The 17008-nt window shown below is 38.4% G+C and overlaps 1 protein-coding gene across 1 annotated transcript; it reads left to right on the top strand.

The window, feature by feature from the left end:
- Positions 1-657: 657 nt before the first annotated feature.
- LOC122790944 (4-galactosyl-N-acetylglucosaminide 3-alpha-L-fucosyltransferase FUT5-like) lies at positions 658-2977 on the top strand. Its single transcript, XM_044058648.1, has one exon. The coding sequence runs from the start codon at positions 885-887 to the stop codon at positions 1731-1733; it is 849 nt and encodes a 282-aa protein (XP_043914583.1). The 5' UTR covers positions 658-884; the 3' UTR covers positions 1734-2977.
- Positions 2978-17008: the final 14031 nt, after the last annotated feature.

The raw sequence follows: 17008 nt of genomic DNA, 5'->3' as shown, positions 1-17008 counted from the left end.
ATTAGTTTTTTGACTGTTTTGTTGCAGGTAGATATCAACTTTTAGATGTTCATCTATAGCTACTCTGAGAAGTTTTGTGTGGCTGACAATTTCTATTTGTGCTTTACTGTGGGAATAGATATAGAAAGGTCAGGCAATGACTTAATCAGATAGTCATGCTTTCTTGTCTTATATTTTAAATGCTCATATATTCTTTCTTTCTGTTACATTTGTAAGTCTTATATGAAAAAATGGTAGCTTACAGATAATGTAGTTATAAAGACAGCAGCAAGTAATACAAATAAATGACTAAGAGAAAAAAACAAAATAATATACAATAGATTAAGTGGGTAGTGCTTTTCCAGGGGTAGGGATGATGCAGTGTATTAGGAATTACAACCTTTCTTCAACCTGTTCAGTATAAACTGTCTCACATCAATGCAGTAATCGGAGCATAATCAGTCACAGTTTGTCAGGAAATGTCTGTTGACAAAGAAGGAAATATTTTATGGGCAAACAGGATATGATTTTGCATACAGCAAAAAAAAAGGGAGAGAGATGTGGCGAGTTCCCACAGAAAATATATAGTTTATGTTTACATTTGTAAAATATATAGTCTAACCTCAAAATAATATGTTTGACATCTGCGAATAACTAGCTTTTCTTTCCTTTTTTAGGAATACAGTAAACCAAGATGAATTTCAGAGTATTATTTTTCATTCTTCTTCAGTTTATGATGTCAGCATTCATTTTCCTATATTTAAAAATAAATGGAACCACACAATTAGCACTCTATAAACAACAACTAAATATAAACAGAATATCAAAACAGCCACTGGCAGACAAGTGTCTGAAAAATGAGAAAGAACTGACAATACTGTTATGGAAACCTGCAGAGACTTTAAATGAAATGTGACACATGCATGAAGTTGTATAACATCACTGGTTGTAACTTTACTGATGATATGAATGCATACTCAGTATCAGATGCTGTGATTATTTTCCACTGGGATGTTTATATCAGCAAGGAACAGCTTCCTCAGGGAGACCGCCCATTACACCAGATGTGGGTCTGGTTTAACATGGAGTCTCCAAGTAATACTGGAGGCCTGGAGCATTTGAACAACGTGTTTAATTTAACCATGTGTTACAGGAAAGATTCTGACATTTTTGTTCCCTATGGGTCTCTACAAATGACAAAAGACCTGCAGAATTATTCTATTCCTAAGGAGAACAAACTGGTTGTCTGGACTGTTAGCAACTGGTTACCACATTTCAGAAGAGTTCAGTACTATAACGAGTTAAGAAAATATATCAATATTGATATATATGGAAAGAACCATCGACCACTTGATAAGGCCTCACTTCACACAACCATTTCTCAGTATAAATTCTACCTTGCATTTGAAAATTCTGTTCACACTGACTATATCACTGAAAAGCTGTGGAGAAATGCATTTCTTTCTGGCACAGTCCCTGTAGTTCTTGGTCCTTCTAGAGAAAACTATGAAAAGTTCATTCCACCAGACAGTTTTATTCATGTAGAGGACTTCAACACAGCAGAACAGCTGGCCAAATATCTTGAGAAACTGGATAAGGATGACAAGGAATACATGAAGTACTTTTCTTGGCAAAAGCACTTTGTTTCAAAGTCATATGAGACTGTTGATCATTATTGTAAAGCCTGTATAGAGTTAAAAAAAATGACTGAATTCAGGAAAATGACAAACCTTATAAAATGGTATAGGTCATGATATAGTGTACCAGTGGTACCATAATCTAATACTGATATTTCTAAAATTAAAACAAAGTTACTTCAACAAAATCTCTCTCGCCTCTAAAATAAATCAGACCTGATGATTATACTTTTTCCATGTTTTTCAATAATGAGTAGCATTTTCACTGACAAAGAAAACAAAACAACTTCCATTTGTATGCAGGACACAAAGGCAAAGGCAGCACCTTGCTTTTTAATGTGAACACAACATCCATTATTATCAGCAATCAGATTCAAAGAGGAATGTAGGTGGTAGGTGTTAAAATGGTCGATAGCCTTCTATATTACATAGAAGGAAGACAGTGAGTGAAGATTAGACGTACATACATGGGAGACGTGTTCTGTACCTACCACAAGAGCTATGCAATTGACACTTAACCTCCTAATGCTTAGCAAGAAAGCCACACCCCCTTCAGCGACATACAGGGGGCCCAGGTAGTTTGGGGTTGGCATAATGGTGAAGGTATTTACCTCACCAAGAGGTACAGGATTTTATTCTTCATGAGGGGCTCTCAAGGGCAGTTAGCCTCGAACTTACCTATGAACCTATTGCAACTGATCTGGTTAACATATTATTTCTCAGGTAAGATGATATGTAAAATTAATTGCAATATTCGTATGAGTCAAACAATTTCCAAGAAACACTTATTACTCTGTAGTTGGTAGGAATAGGCATCAACATTCGTCTATCATTTTAGGTGTTTATAGAGGATGTTGACTGTTTAAACAAGCCAGCATATCAGTGGTTGTACACCATTACTTGGAACTCATAAACACATATGACAATGGTCACTTTGCTGACTCAAGACCCACACCACAAGTCAGAATGAAAATGTTTTGCCTATTAAGAGATTTGTATCAGGAGACTTCAGTAATGTGTAGGCATAGTTAAGCCTCCATGCTATTCTCAAGGCATATTAACAAGGGTCAGAAAGAAGTAAATCTCAGGGCTGAGATAAATGAAAATTGTAGTACTCACTGACGTTTAAATGTCTTTACAGGACAGTCAGTCCTGTTCAACAAATGAAGAAGACCAGTACGTGTCATAGTTAGGAGGGTGGCAGTTAGTCCTCAAAAACGCCAGCTGCCCAGGAATGGAAGATGGCTGCAGTCATTCCTCTGCACAAAGGAGGTCAAACCACTGATCCAGGTAACAACAGGCCCATAGGTCTTACCAGCCTCATCTGTAAGGCCATGGGAAGAGTCATCAAGGGCATGATAAATGAGGACATAGGTAACCTACAAATGCTGGACCCATCAGAGTTCGGCTTTGTTAAATCTGGTGGACTTTTTGAGAGGGTTACCAAAGCATTGGATGAAGGTAAGACTGTGCACACAGCTTACCTCAACCTGGCCAAGGCTTTTGGTACAATACCCCACTCAGGCAATATAGAAAAGGTCACTAATTTAGGTATAAACCATTTTATTATGCACTGGATAGCCAGTTGGCTCACTGATAGGACCTAGGAGGTCAAAATAGATGAGGCCACCTCCAGCAAGAGGCTAGTCCCTCACAGAGTCCTCAGGGCTCAGTACTGGGCCTGCTTCTTTTTGGCATCTATTTCTCTGAAATAGAAGCAAATGCTGAAGGTTTATAGCTGACTAATTTTGAAAATTAACTGCCTATCAAATGGTGCCAAAGCCATGGTCTTAAACTCAGTGCTAAGAAATGCATAATTGTACCCTTTGGGAAGTCAACAATCTCAGCTAATTATCATGTTGATAATATGCCCCTAAGTGTCAATCCAGTGGTCAGGGATCTGGGTACACACACACATAGACAGTGGCCTTATCTTTGAACGCCACATGGCCACAGTGGTGAGGAACTCCTTTTGTGTTGTTAGCTTATAAGTAAGGCCATGGCATCTAGGTTCAAAGAGGTCATTATCCCACTGCACTCCACTCTTATCAGACCAATCATAGAGTATGTACCTGACCAGGCATATGCAGCAACTAGAGTGTCTTCACAGGTTCCTTACAAAAAGAATAGAAGGTGTAACAAACCTGCCTTATGCAGAGCACCTTAAACCAATTTCCCTCTACTCACTCTTGTTGATTGCTGAGGGAAAATCTATGCCTGGCTTACAAGGCATCTGCAAACCCCACACTCATAAATCTCTTGTATATTCGTAAGTCACAGAGTACCAGAAATACAAGGTCTAGGGACCTGAATTTTGTCTGACTTAAACAGAACATGGTGGAGAGACAGATATGTGTCCCAAAGACTGCCCTTGCTATGAAACAGGCTTCCCATCCATATTATGCACCGACACACTCCCTTCTCCTTACAAATATATTACAACAAACAACTCTGACCCAAAAAGAAGAAACCACCGACTGTGGCAAAAAAAGGGCCAAATAGTCAAGCAAAACTATTTATTCTAGCACTTCGGTGTTTCCACCTTCAAGGAATAAAAAAGTTTCCCATCCATATTAAGCTGAGTTTGTGTATTATCCAGTTTAACTGCAACCTAGTGAATGGGAGTAAAAAATGTACACTGGGCCTGCCACCCATGTGCCTTATGGACAGAGGTAGCGTATAAATGCCTGGCTCTCAATGTCCTATTTGGATACAAGACATCATTATTCTTTTGGGAATTCTTGGCTAGGCTTAGAAAGCCTCCCCCCCCCTCCGCCCAGGTCATTAACTTAGCAACAGTCTATGAAGAAATTCAACTGATTGTCCTGTTTTATTTGGGGAATCTTGAAAGTTTATATTAAAATATTGAAATAAGTGTTGAACCATAATATTTAATTTGTCTGCCATTTTAAAAGTTTGATCACTGTCCTGGCCTATTAATTTAGGATAACTGAATCACTTAAAATTTCAAAAAAGTTAAAATACTTTTTATCCAAAATGGGAATTCAGAGTAGTCATTTAAGTATGAATGGGTTGTACTGCCATTTCTGTATACTTTATTCCTGTACCACTGAGTATCTTACAGAATACAAATCAAAAATGCTTAGATGAACTTGTTTCTTTATTCCTTCCAAAACAAGAAAAGAGTATTTCAACAAAGCCAGGCTTAATTGATTTTAAACAGTCATATTTAAGATGAAGATGACCAAAAAATATTATTGTAAACTAGTGACCGTTCCAGCTTTGGGGGAAAACTGCAAAATAGCTACAAAAAACGGGAACAATAGAAAGCTGTAGAGCACAGAAAGGAAGAATCCTTTGCTCTTTTGATCTAGCGCATTACCCTCAGCCAAGATTAGTTTATTTCATTTGTAGTTTGTTGTTATTTCTTTTAAGCTTTGTATATTAACTTTTGAATAAATTATTTATACAATGTTGCCAGTATGTGTATACTTTATGGGTGGTATTCAGTAAAAAACATCACACTGTATTAAATGAAAGATAGTGACAAAGCATGGGGGGGGGGTGATGCAGAGGGATCTACTTTGAAATCCCGATGCCCATATGATCGATGGTCATATACCCGAGATGAAAATAGTGAAACTTGAAAAACCTGACCGTTGACCTTTTCCAAGGAAAAGTAAACACTTTCCCAACATGACACGCCCTTTTCTCCACTGTAGTGTGATCCCGGAGTTGGTATATAGCTGGAAGTGTGTAGGGGGTGCAGCCCCCCACCTAGGTGGGTTTTACTTACTTCAGGGTGAGTTTTGTTTACATTTGGGCAAGTGTTAATTCTGGAAAAAAGTCGACGTTTGAGTTTTTCAAGTTTCCCTATTTTTGTCTGGGGTACATGACCATTGATCATATGGGCGTCGGCATTTCAAAGTAGATCCAATTCAGAGATGCCACTCTTTGTATTGTGTTATGTTTATATACAGTAAGAGTAGTTCTTTGGTTTTTGTTGAAAACTCATGAGCATTTATGGGGAAAGTGGGATTTAAGTTACTGTTTGCATTGTGTGGAATACTGACTAGGTCTGTATTTAACTGTGTGCCTATTGTTTGTAGTATCAGTAGGATTATGCAAATTAGAATAATATTATGAGTACATTTTAAGGTTAAAACATGGTATTTTGTAATAGTCACATTATAATAACAATGCAGTAATGTCTGTTGATGGCTGGAATGCAGGACAAGTGAGCCATATACATGTAACATATACACAAGTCTTTTAGTGGCTCTGTTTTGCTTTGGGTTAAGGGAATACATAACTCCCACAGCCATACTAAGCTCATTCAGTATATACAGCAGTATTTTAGGGAAAGAACAGTGTGGTTAAATGGATGTGGGAAAGAACAGTATGGTTAAATGGATGTGGGAAAGAACAGTGTGGTTAAATGGATGTGGTAAAGAACAGTGTGGTTAAATGGATGTGGGAAAGAACAGTGTGGTTAAATGGATGTGGTAAAGAACAGTATGGTTAAATGGATGTGGTAAAGAACAATATTGTTAAATGGATGTGGGAAAGAACAGTATTGTTAAATGGATGTGGGAAAGAACAGTGTGGTTAAATGGATGTGGTAAAGAACAGTATGGTTAAATGGATGTGGTAAAGAACAATATTGTTAAATGGATGTGGGAAAGAACAGTGTGGTTAAATGGATGTGGGAAAGAACAGTGTGGTTAAATGGATGTGGTAAAGAACAGTATGGTTAAATGGATGTGATAAAGGACAGTATGGTTAAATGGATGTGGTAAAGAACAGTGTGGTTAAATGGATGTGGTAAAGAACAGTATGGTTAAATGGATGTGGTAAAGAACAATATTGTTAAATGGATGTGGGAAAGAACAGTATTGTTAAATGGATGTGGGAAAGAACAGTGTGGTTAAATGGATGTGGTAAAGAACAGTGTGGTTAAATGGATGTGGTAAAGAACAGTATGGTTAAATGGATGTGGTAAAGAACAGTATGGTTAAATGGATGTGGTAAAGAACAGTATGGTTAAATGGATGTGGTAAAGAACAGTATGGTTAAATGGATGTGGTAAAGAACAGTGTGGTTAAATGGATGTGGTAAAGAACAGTATGGTTAAATGGATGTGGTAAAGAACAGTGTGGTTAAATGGATGTGGTAAAGAACAGTATGGTTAAATGGATGTGGTAAAGAACAGTGTGGTTAAATGGATGTGGTAAAGAACATTGTGGTTAAATGGATGTGGTAAAGAACAGTGTGGTTAAATGGATGTGGTAAAGAACAGTATGGTTAAATGGATGTGGTAAAGAACAGTATGGTTAAATGGATGTGGTAAAGAACAGTGTGGTTAAATGGATGTGGTAAAGAACAGTATGGTTAAATGGATGTGGTAAAGGACAGTATGGTTAAATGGATGTGGTAAAGAACAGTGTGGTTAAATGGATGTGGTAAAGGACAGTATGGTTAAATGGATGTGGTAAAGAACAGTATGGTTAAATGGATGTGATAAAGAACAGTGTGGTTAAATGGATGTGGTAAAGAACAGTATGGTTAAATGGGTGTGGTAAAGAACAGTATGGTTAAATTGATGTGGTAAAGAACAATATTGTTAAATGGATGTGGGAAAGAACAGTATTGTTAAATGGATGTGGTAAAGGACAGTATGGTTAAATGGATGTGGTAAAGGACAGTATGGTTAAATGGATGTGGTAAAGAACAGTATGGTTAAATGGATGTGGTAAAGAACAGTGTGGTTAAATGGATGTGGTAAAGAACAGTATGGTTAAATGGATGTGGTAAAGAACAGTATGGTTAAATGGATGTGGTAAAGAACAATATTGTTAAATGGATGTGGTAAAGAACAATATTGTTAAATGGATGTGGGAAAGAACAGTGTGGTTAAATGGATGTGGTAAAGAACAGTATGGTTAAATGGATGTGGTAAAGAACAGTATTGTTAAATGGATGTGGGAAAGAACAGTGTGGTTAAATGGATGTGGTAAAGAACAGTATGGTTAAATGGATGTGGGAAAGAACAGTATTGTTAAATGGATGTGGGAAAGAACAGTGTGGTTAAATGGATGTGGTAAAGAACAGTATGGTTAAATGGATGTGGTAAAGAACAATATTGTTAAATGGATGTGGGAAAGAACAGTGTGGTTAAATGGATGTGGTAAAGAACAGTGTGGTTAAATGGATGTGGTAAAGAACAGTATGGTTAAATGGATGTGATAAAGAAAGAACAGTGTGGTTAAATGGATGTGGTAAAGAACAGTATGGTTAAATGGATGTGGTAAAGAACAATATTGTTAAATGGATGTGGGAAAGAACAGTGTGGTTAAATGGATGTGGTAAAGAACAGTGTGGTTAAATGGATGTGGTAAAGAACAATATTGTTAAATGGATGTGGGAAAGAACAGTATTGTTAAATGGATGTGGGAAAGAACAGTGTGGTTAAATGGATGTGGTAAAGAACAGTATGGTTAAATGGATGTGGTAAAGAACAGTATTGTTAAATGGATGTGGGAAAGAACAGCATGGTTAAATGGATGTGGGAAAGAACAGCATGGTTAAATGGATGTGATAAAGGACAGTGTGGTTAAATGGATGTGGGAAAGGACAGTGTGGTTAAATGGATGTGGTAAAGAACAATATTGTTAAATGGATGTGGGAAAGAACAGTATTGTTAAATGGATGTGGGAAAGAACAGTGTGGTTAAATGGATGTGGTAAAGAACAGTATTGTTAAATGGATGTGGTAAAGAACAGTATGGTTAAATGGATGTGGGAAAGAACAGTGTGGTTAAATGGATGTGGTAAAGAACAGTATGGTTAAATGGATGTGGTAAAGAACAGTATTGTTAAATGGATGTGGGAAAGAACAGTGTGGTTAAATGGATGTGGTAAAGAACAGTGTGGTTAAATGGATGTGGTAAAGAACAATATTGTTAAATGGATGTGGGAAAGAACAGTATTGTTAAATGGATGTGGGAAAGAACAGTGTGGTTAAATGGATGTGGGAAAGAACAGTGTGGTTAAATGGATGTGGTAAAGAACAGTATGGTTAAATGGATGTGGGAAAGAACAGTATGGTTAAATGGATGTGGTAAAGAACAGTGTGGTTAAATGGATGTGGTAAAGAACAGTATGGTTAAATGGATGTGGTAAAGAACAATATTGTTAAATGGATGTGGGAAAGAACAGTATTGTTAAATGGATGTGGGAAAGAACAGTGTGGTTAAATGGATGTGGTAAAGAACAGTATGGTTAAATGGATGTGGTAAAGAACAATATTGTTAAATGGATGTGGGAAAGAACAGTGTGGTTAAATGGATGTGGTAAAGAACAGTATGGTTAAATGGATGTGGGAAAGAACAGTGTGGTTAAATGGATGTGGTAAAGAACAGTGTGGTTAAATGGATGTGGGAAAGAACAGTGTGGTTAAATGGATGTGGTAAAGAACAGTATGGTTAAATGGATGTGGTAAAGGACAGTATGGTTAAATGGCTCTGGTAAAGAACAGTATGGTTAAATGGCTCTGGTAAAGGACAGTATGGTTAAATGGATATGGTACAGGACAGTATGGTTAATTGGATAGAACAGTATGGTTAAATGGATGTGGTAAAGAACAGTGTGGTTAAATGGATGTGGTAAAGGACGGTGTGGTTAAATGGATGTGGTAAAGAACAGTATGGTTAAATGGATGAGGGAAAGAACAGTATGGTTAAATGGATGAGGGAAAGAACAGTATGGTTAAATGGATGTGGTAAAGGACAGTATGGTTAAATGGATGTGGGAAAGAACAGTGTGGTTAAATGGATGTGGTAAAGAACAGTATGGTTAAATGGATGTGGTAAAGAACAGTGTGGTTAAATGGATGTGGTAAAGAACAATATTGTTAAATGGATGTGGGAAAGAACAGTATTGTTAAATGGATGTGGGAAAGAACAGTGTGGTTAAATGGATGTGGTAAAGAACAGTATGGTTAAATGGATGTGGTAAAGAACAGTATTGTTAAATGGATGTGGGAAAGAACAGCATGGTTAAATGGATGTGGGAAAGAACAGCATGGTTAAATGGATGTGATAAAGGACAGTGTGGTTAAATGGATGTGGGAAAGGACAGTGTGGTTAAATGGATGTGGGAAAGAACAGTTTGGTTAAATGGATGTGGTAAAGAACAGTATTATTAAATGGCTTTGGCAAAGAACAGTATGGTTAAATGGATGTGGTAAAGAACAGTATGGTTAAATGGCCCTGGTGAAGAACAGTGTGGTTAAATGGATGTGGTAAAGAACAGTATGGTTAAATGGATGAGGGAAAGAACAGTATGGTTAAATGGATGTGGTAAAGAACAGTATGGTTAAATGGATGTGGGAAAGAACAGTATTGTTAAATGGATGTGGGAAAGAACAGTGTAGTTAAATGGATGTGGTAAAGGACAGTGTGGGGATGTGGTAAAGAACAGTATGGTTAAATGGATGCGGTAAAGAACAGTATTGTTAAATGGATGTGGGAAAGAACAGTATTGTTAAATGGATGTGGGAAAGAACAATATGGTTAATTGGATGTGGTAAAGAACAGTATGGTTAAATGGCTCTGGTAAAGAACAGCATGGTTAAATGGATGTGGTAAAGAACAGCATGGTTTAATGGCCCTGGTAAAGAACAGTGTGGTTAAATGGATGTGGGAAAGAACAGTATTGTTAAATGGATATGGGAAAGAACAGTGTGGTTAAATGGATGTGGTAGAGGACGGTGTGGTTAAATGGATGTGGGAAAGAACAGTATGGTTAAGTGGATGTGGGAAAGGACAGTATGGTTAAATGGACTGTGGTAAAGAACAGTGTGGTTAAATGGACTGTGGTAAAGGACAGTATGGTTAAATGGATGTGGGAAAGAACAGTGTGGTTAAATGGATGTGGGAAAGAACAGTATGGTTAAATGGATGTGGTAAAGAACAGTGTGGTTAAATGGATGTGGTAAAGGACAGTGTGGTTAAATGGATGTGGAAAGGAACAGTATTGTTAAATGGATGTGGTAAAGGACAGTGTGGTTAAATGGATGTGGAAAGGAACAGTATTGTTAAATGGATGTGGTAAAGGACAGTGTGGTTAAATGGATGTGGTAAAGGACAGTGTGGTTAAATGGATGTGGAAAAGAACAGTATGGTTAAATGGATGTGGTAAAGAACAGTATGGTTAAATGGATGTGGTAAAGGATAGTGTGGTTAAATGGATGTGGGAAAGAACAGTGTGGTTAAATGGATGTGGTAAAGGACAGTATGGTTAAATGGATGTGGGAAAGAACAGTGTGGTTAAATGGATGTGGGAAAGAACAGTATGGTTAAATGGATGTGGTAAAGAACAGTGTGGTTAAATGGATGTGGGAAAGAACAGTGTGGTTAAATGGACTGTGGTAAAGGACAGTATGGTTAAATGGATGTGGGAAAGAACAGTGTGGTTAAATGGATGTGGGAAAGAACAGTATGGTTAAATGGATGTGGTAAAGAACAGTGTGGTTAAATGGATGTGGTAAAGGACAGTGTGGTTAAATGGATGTGGTAAAGGACAGTATGGTTAAATGGATGTGGTAAAGGACAGTGTGGTTAAATGGATGTGGTAAAGGACAGTATGGTTAAATGGATGTGGGAAAGAACAGTATGGTTAAATGGATGTGGTAAAGAGCAGTATGGTTAAATGGCTCTGGTAAAGAGCAGTGTGGTTAAATGGATGTGGTAAAGAACAGTATGATTAAATGGCTCTGGTAAAGAACAGTATGGTTAAATGGATGTGGTAAAGGACAGTGTGGTTAAATGGATGTGGAAAAGAACAGTATGGTTAAATGGATGTGGTAAAGAACAGTATGGTTAAATGGATGTGGTAAAGGACAGTGTGGTTAAATGGATGTGGGAAAGAACAGTGTGGTTAAATGGATGTGGTAAAGGACAGTGTGGTTAAATGGATGTGGTAAAGGACAGTATTGTTAAATGGATGTGGGAAAGAACAGTGTGGTTAAATGGATGTGGTAGAGGACAGTATGGTTAAATGGTTAAATGGATGTGGTAAAGAACAGTATGGTTAAATGGCCCTGGTAAAGAACAGTGTGGTTAAATGGATGTTGTAAAGAACAGTATGGTTAAATGGATGTGGGAAAGGACAGTATTGTTAAATGGATGTGGTAAAGGACGGTGTGGTTAAATGGATGTGGAAAAGGACAGTATGGTTAAATGGATGTGGTAAAGGACAGTGTGGTTAAATGGATGTGGGAAAGAATGGTATTGTTAAATGGATGTTGTAAAGAACAGTATGGTTAAATGGATGTGGTAAAGGACGGTGTGGTTAAATGGATGTGGAAAAGGACAGTATGGTTAAATGGATGTGGTAAAGGACGGTGTGGTTAAATGGATGTGGGAAAGAATGGTATGGTTAAATGGATGTGGTAAAGAACAGTATGGTTAAATGGACTGTGGTAAAGGACAGTATGGTTAAATGGCTCTGGTAAAGAACAGTATGGTTAAATGGATGTGGGAAAGAACAGTGTGGTTAAATGGATGTGGGAAAGAACAGTATGGTTAAATGGATGTGGTAAAGAACAGTGTGGTTAAATGGATGTGGTAAAGGACAGTGTGGTTAAATGGATGTGGAAAAGAACAGTATGGTTAAATGGATGTGGTAAAGAACAGTATGGTTAAATGGATGTGGTAAAGAACAGTGTGGTTAAATGGATGTGGTAAAGAACAGTATGGTTAAATGGATGTGGTAAAGGACAGTGTGGTTAAATGGATGTGGTAAAGGACAGTATGGTTAAATGGATGTGGTAAAGAACAGTGTGGTTAAATGGATGTGGTAAAGAACAGTATGGTTAAATGGATGTGGTAAAGAACAGTATGGTTAAATGGATGTGGTAAAGGACAGTATGGTTAAATGGATGTGGTAAAGAACAGTATGGTTAAATGGATGTGGGAAAGAACAGTGTGGTTAAATGGATGTGGGAAAGAACAGTATGGTTAAATGGATGTGGTAAAGAACAGTGTGGTTAAATGGATGTGGTAAAGGACAGTGTGGTTAAATGGATGTGGAAAAGAACAGTATGGTTAAATGGATGTGGTAAAGAACAGTATGGTTAAATGGATGTGGTAAATGACAGTGTGGTTAAATGGATGTGGGAAAGAACAGTGTGGTTAAATGGATGTGGTAAAGGACAGTATTGTTAAATGGATGTGGTAAAGGATAGTGTGGTTAAATGGATATGGTAAAGGACAGTATGGTTAAATGGATGTGGTATAGGACAGTGTGGTTAAATGGATGTGGGAAAGGACAGTATAGTTAAATGGATGTGGGAATGGACAGTATGGTTAAATGGATGTGGTAAAGAGCAGTATGGTTAAATGGATGTGGTAAAGAACAGTGTGGTTAAATGGATGTGGTAAAGGACGGTGTGGTTAAATGGATGTGGGAAAGAACGGTATGGTTAAATGGATGTGGTAAAGAACAGTATGGTTAAATGGACTGTGGTAAAGGCCAGTGTGGTTAAATGGATGTGGGAAAGAACAGCATGGTTAAATGGATGTGGTAAAGAACAGTGTGGTTAAATGGTTGTGGCAAAGAACAGCATTGTTAAATGGCTCTGGTAAAGGGCAATGTGGTTAAATGGATGTGGTAAAGGACAGTGTGGTTAAATGGTTGTGGCAAAGAACAGTATTGTTAAATGGCTCTGGTAAAGGGCAATGTGGTTAAATGGATGTGGTAAAGAACGGTATGGTTAAGTGGTTGTGGTAAAGAACAGTATTGTTAAATAGAAAAGCATCAGAACAGAGTGGAGGAGATTGAAATGATTAGTACTGCTGTGGTAGAGACATATTTAAGTGGAGGGGAATGGAATTTGTAGAACAAACGTGTAGGAATGGAGGGGAAGGGAATTAGGGAAATGGTAGTTTGTGGCAGCTCATTTAGTTACCGCTGTTAACAAACTTGAGTAGAAGCTTATCGGATTGGTTGTAATGATGGTTAGCAACTGGCAGAGTGAGGTGGGCTGTACCTTGAAGCTAAAAAGGAAAGGATCTGGTTATGGGTTTGTGTAGCAGTAGGCTGAATGAGGTGGGGTGTGGCTTGTGGTTATAAAACAAATGGTGCAGATTTGGTGGGGAGTGCTTTCCAGTCCCCATGTCATACTTGCTCCACAAAAAAAATAAATACATAAATAAATAAATAAACCTGTGGTGCTTGAAAGTCAGTACAGGAAGGGGACTTTGTCCCCAGTGTTGGAGTCTATAAAATATCTCAGGTAGGTTAAGTATGAACATTTTAAATTGGAAATGAATTATTTCTATGGGTTGATATTTTACTTTTACATTTACTTATTTATTGACATTTGTTGACTGGGAATGTCCACTGGGTCAGAAACCCATTTTCAGTGTAGGCCCAGGGAGAAAAGCTCCACAATGAGTAAAATAACAACATCAAATCACAGAAGATAGGTAGTCATACAATTTTATAAAGAAAGAATTACACTAGCACCCACTCAGTATATTTTTTTCACCAGGGAATGAGTTAGGGAGAAACAGTAGTAGGTATTACATGAATTTAACTTTACTCCAGTTCATTTCATAGCTGATATGCTCCTTACTTTATCAATGTAATAAGGCCTTTTAATATTTAGAGTGCAATGTCAGAGCAGGGGCTGCGGTGGAGCAGCAGTTAGCATTGCTGACTCACAGTAAGGGGCTCTCTGGTTTGATTCTTGGCTGGGGTGCCTTCTGTGTGAAGTCTGCATGTCCTCCCTGTGGTTACGTGAGTTTCCGCTGGGTGCTCCAGTTTCCTCCCACATTCCCAAGACATGCTGCAGGTGGATTGGACACTCTAAGTTGGCCCTAGGTGTGTCTGTGTGCCTCCTGTGGAAGGTCAGGTGCTGGGCTGGCAACTTGACACCATAAAACTGCACTGTCAGTCATTCTGCAGACCATTGTTCTACTGTGGTGACCCCTAACAGGAAAAGTGCAATGTCAGAGCGCAGTAGCCACGCCCTCTTTGATTGCTAGTGAGAGGATGAGTCAGTGGAACTTGGCAAGCTGCCTTTACTTCACTAGAAGGTAAAGTAAAGAGGGGGAAGGGGAAACAAGCAAACCCTAAACCTGCTCTTCACAGTATGTATATCCCCATACAGTGTCTTTTCCTTACTATAAGCTGCTGGCAGAAAGAAATCTGTCAGGGTTCCTAACATCTTTGTTCTCATGGTGGAGGGGGTCAAGTGTGTTGTCACTTCTAGGGCAAGTTTCTTGTTCTTCCAGAGATTACAGCTATTTCTGCCTTTATCTCTTCCAAAGTACAATAGGGGTAGAATAATTAGATTTTAGTATACTGCCCTGTAAATTACACACAGTAGTTTGCTATTAAAAATTACACAAAATATGTATTGTCTGAATCCTTTTATGCACAACCAACTGTTTTACGAGCAGCCTACAGTAACAAGTAACAAAAGGCATCCAGAGGATGGTAGGAACAGAACTCAGTATATGTGATGGCCTCAACTTACCAAAACATTTTGCAGCAGGAGTTTAGGGGCACTGCAGAAAAATGTTTAAGTTACTTTTTAAGTCAGTCAGGTAATGTAAGTAGATATTGAGACTGAACAGACTGCCATCATGACTCAATCCCGAAAGTTAGAAAATGGAGTTCAGGCCTTCTGAGCTCATGCATTCCACTACAACATCACTATAGGGAAAAGAGGGGGTCGAGCTCTGCCAAACATCTTCCTTTATGCCAGGTAACAGCCTGCAGTAATGGTGAGACGTGATCAGCCTGTCTAAGAGTTTTCCTTTAATTTCCTTCCAGCTAATATTCCAGGCTGCACCACACAGGGGAATGGAGTCCTGACTGTGACTTGGGGGCTGGAGTTCGATTAACAGCCTTGGTACTTGAGAAGCCAGGTCTGTATGTGTGTGTGTGTGTGTGGGGGGGGGGTGATAGGCAATGCATCCTGACTGTTATTGTGATGCAAGCAGGGTTGTCAGATGTCCATATTTGGGCAGGACTGTCCCGAGATCAGCAGCCTGATCCCGAGTCCCGCACTGCCAGTTTAAATCCCGGGCAGCCTCCGCTTTGTTTTTTTTTTTGATTGGCCCGTATACCGGCATATGGGCCAATCAAAAAATCGCTAAACAGTGCTACTTCTGTTTAATGTGGAACTGCAATGTTTCGCATTAAACAGAAGTAGCTCCATGCTTATTTATTTTTGATTGGCCTAGGCCAATGAAATAAAAAATAAACACAGAGCTGCTTTTGTTTAATGCAGAACTCTGATGTTCCTCATTAAAGACCCAACGTGGAAGACCTTTTTTTTTTTTTTTTATTTTAGTCTTCACTTTGTCTCTACCCGGCCAGTTGTAAATCTGGTTCAGTTAACAACCTCAGCACTTGGGAGCCAGGAATGAAGGGGCCTGCTCACCTTTCCTGCAGTGGGAAGGATTACTTGCACACTGTGGAGACTAGGGAAACTATTAAGACTTGAGGCAGTGCAGGGATGCTTAGAGAGAATGCCTTTTTTGGAAGTGAGAAGGTGACCTGTGTGAAAAGCCCATTGCATTAATTTCACCAGGTGGGATAGGGAGTATGTCTTAGTAGCAAAACCTCAACCCACCTCTGATGACTGTTTAAATAATGGCCCCTCCCAGTCAACTCTCATCATGGTTTTGGGAAAAGAATGGACCAGTTGGTCAGAAGGGGCAATGACTGACAAACCATGTGCCCATGCAAGACAAGGTTGAAGTAGTTTTCAATATTTTGATTTTCAGTCTTTTGAAATTTCGGTCTTATGACATAGACGCAGATATATATGTGCACGCATGTGTGTGTGTGTGTGTGTGTGTGTGTGTTATACAACTGATTTAGTAAAATCTGTTGAACAATTTGCTCATTGGATCCATTTTTCCTTCATCCATGAGTATGCTGCTCTATTTACCATCTGCTCAAAGGAATGTTGCAGTTCTGCCCTTAAATTTGTAATTGCAGTAATGCAGTAAATCAACTCCTCCTTGAAAGAATGCTTACCACAATTACAAAAATAATTGCAATAATATGGTAAATCACCTAAGGATGGAACTGTGGCATTCTTTCAAGAGGAAAGTGGACAGAGGTAGCAGCCCCCTCCACGAATTTACAAAAGACCCATAAGCCGTGTAAGTTGTTAGAGGTTTCTTTGGACTGAATGTTGCATTCGCTATTAAGATTATAACAAAAACATTTGTAAAAAAGTTCACTGAAGAAAAAGTAATTATATATATATATTTGCAGCCAACGATGTTTTGTCCTTGAGTTGCACACTGAACAGTTTGCTCATTGCCTCATCAACTTTCTTTCACTTCAACCATGAATATGTAATCATCCTGGGTTGCTGTATTTCTGATGTTATTCCAAACAGAA

The sequence above is a fragment of the Protopterus annectens genome, chromosome 16.part0, assembly GCF_019279795.1.
Source record: "Protopterus annectens isolate FY-2018-M chromosome 16.part0, PAN1.0, whole genome shotgun sequence".
Classification (NCBI taxonomy): Eukaryota; Metazoa; Chordata; order Ceratodontiformes; family Protopteridae; genus Protopterus; species Protopterus annectens.
This window is presented reverse-complemented; position numbering and strand designations above follow the sequence as displayed.

What these genes read in the sequence shown, in the direction of transcription:
- LOC122790944 (XM_044058648.1), top strand. Translation starts at nt 885, where the DNA reads ATGAAATGTGACACATGCATGAAGTTGTATAACATCACTGGTTGTAAC.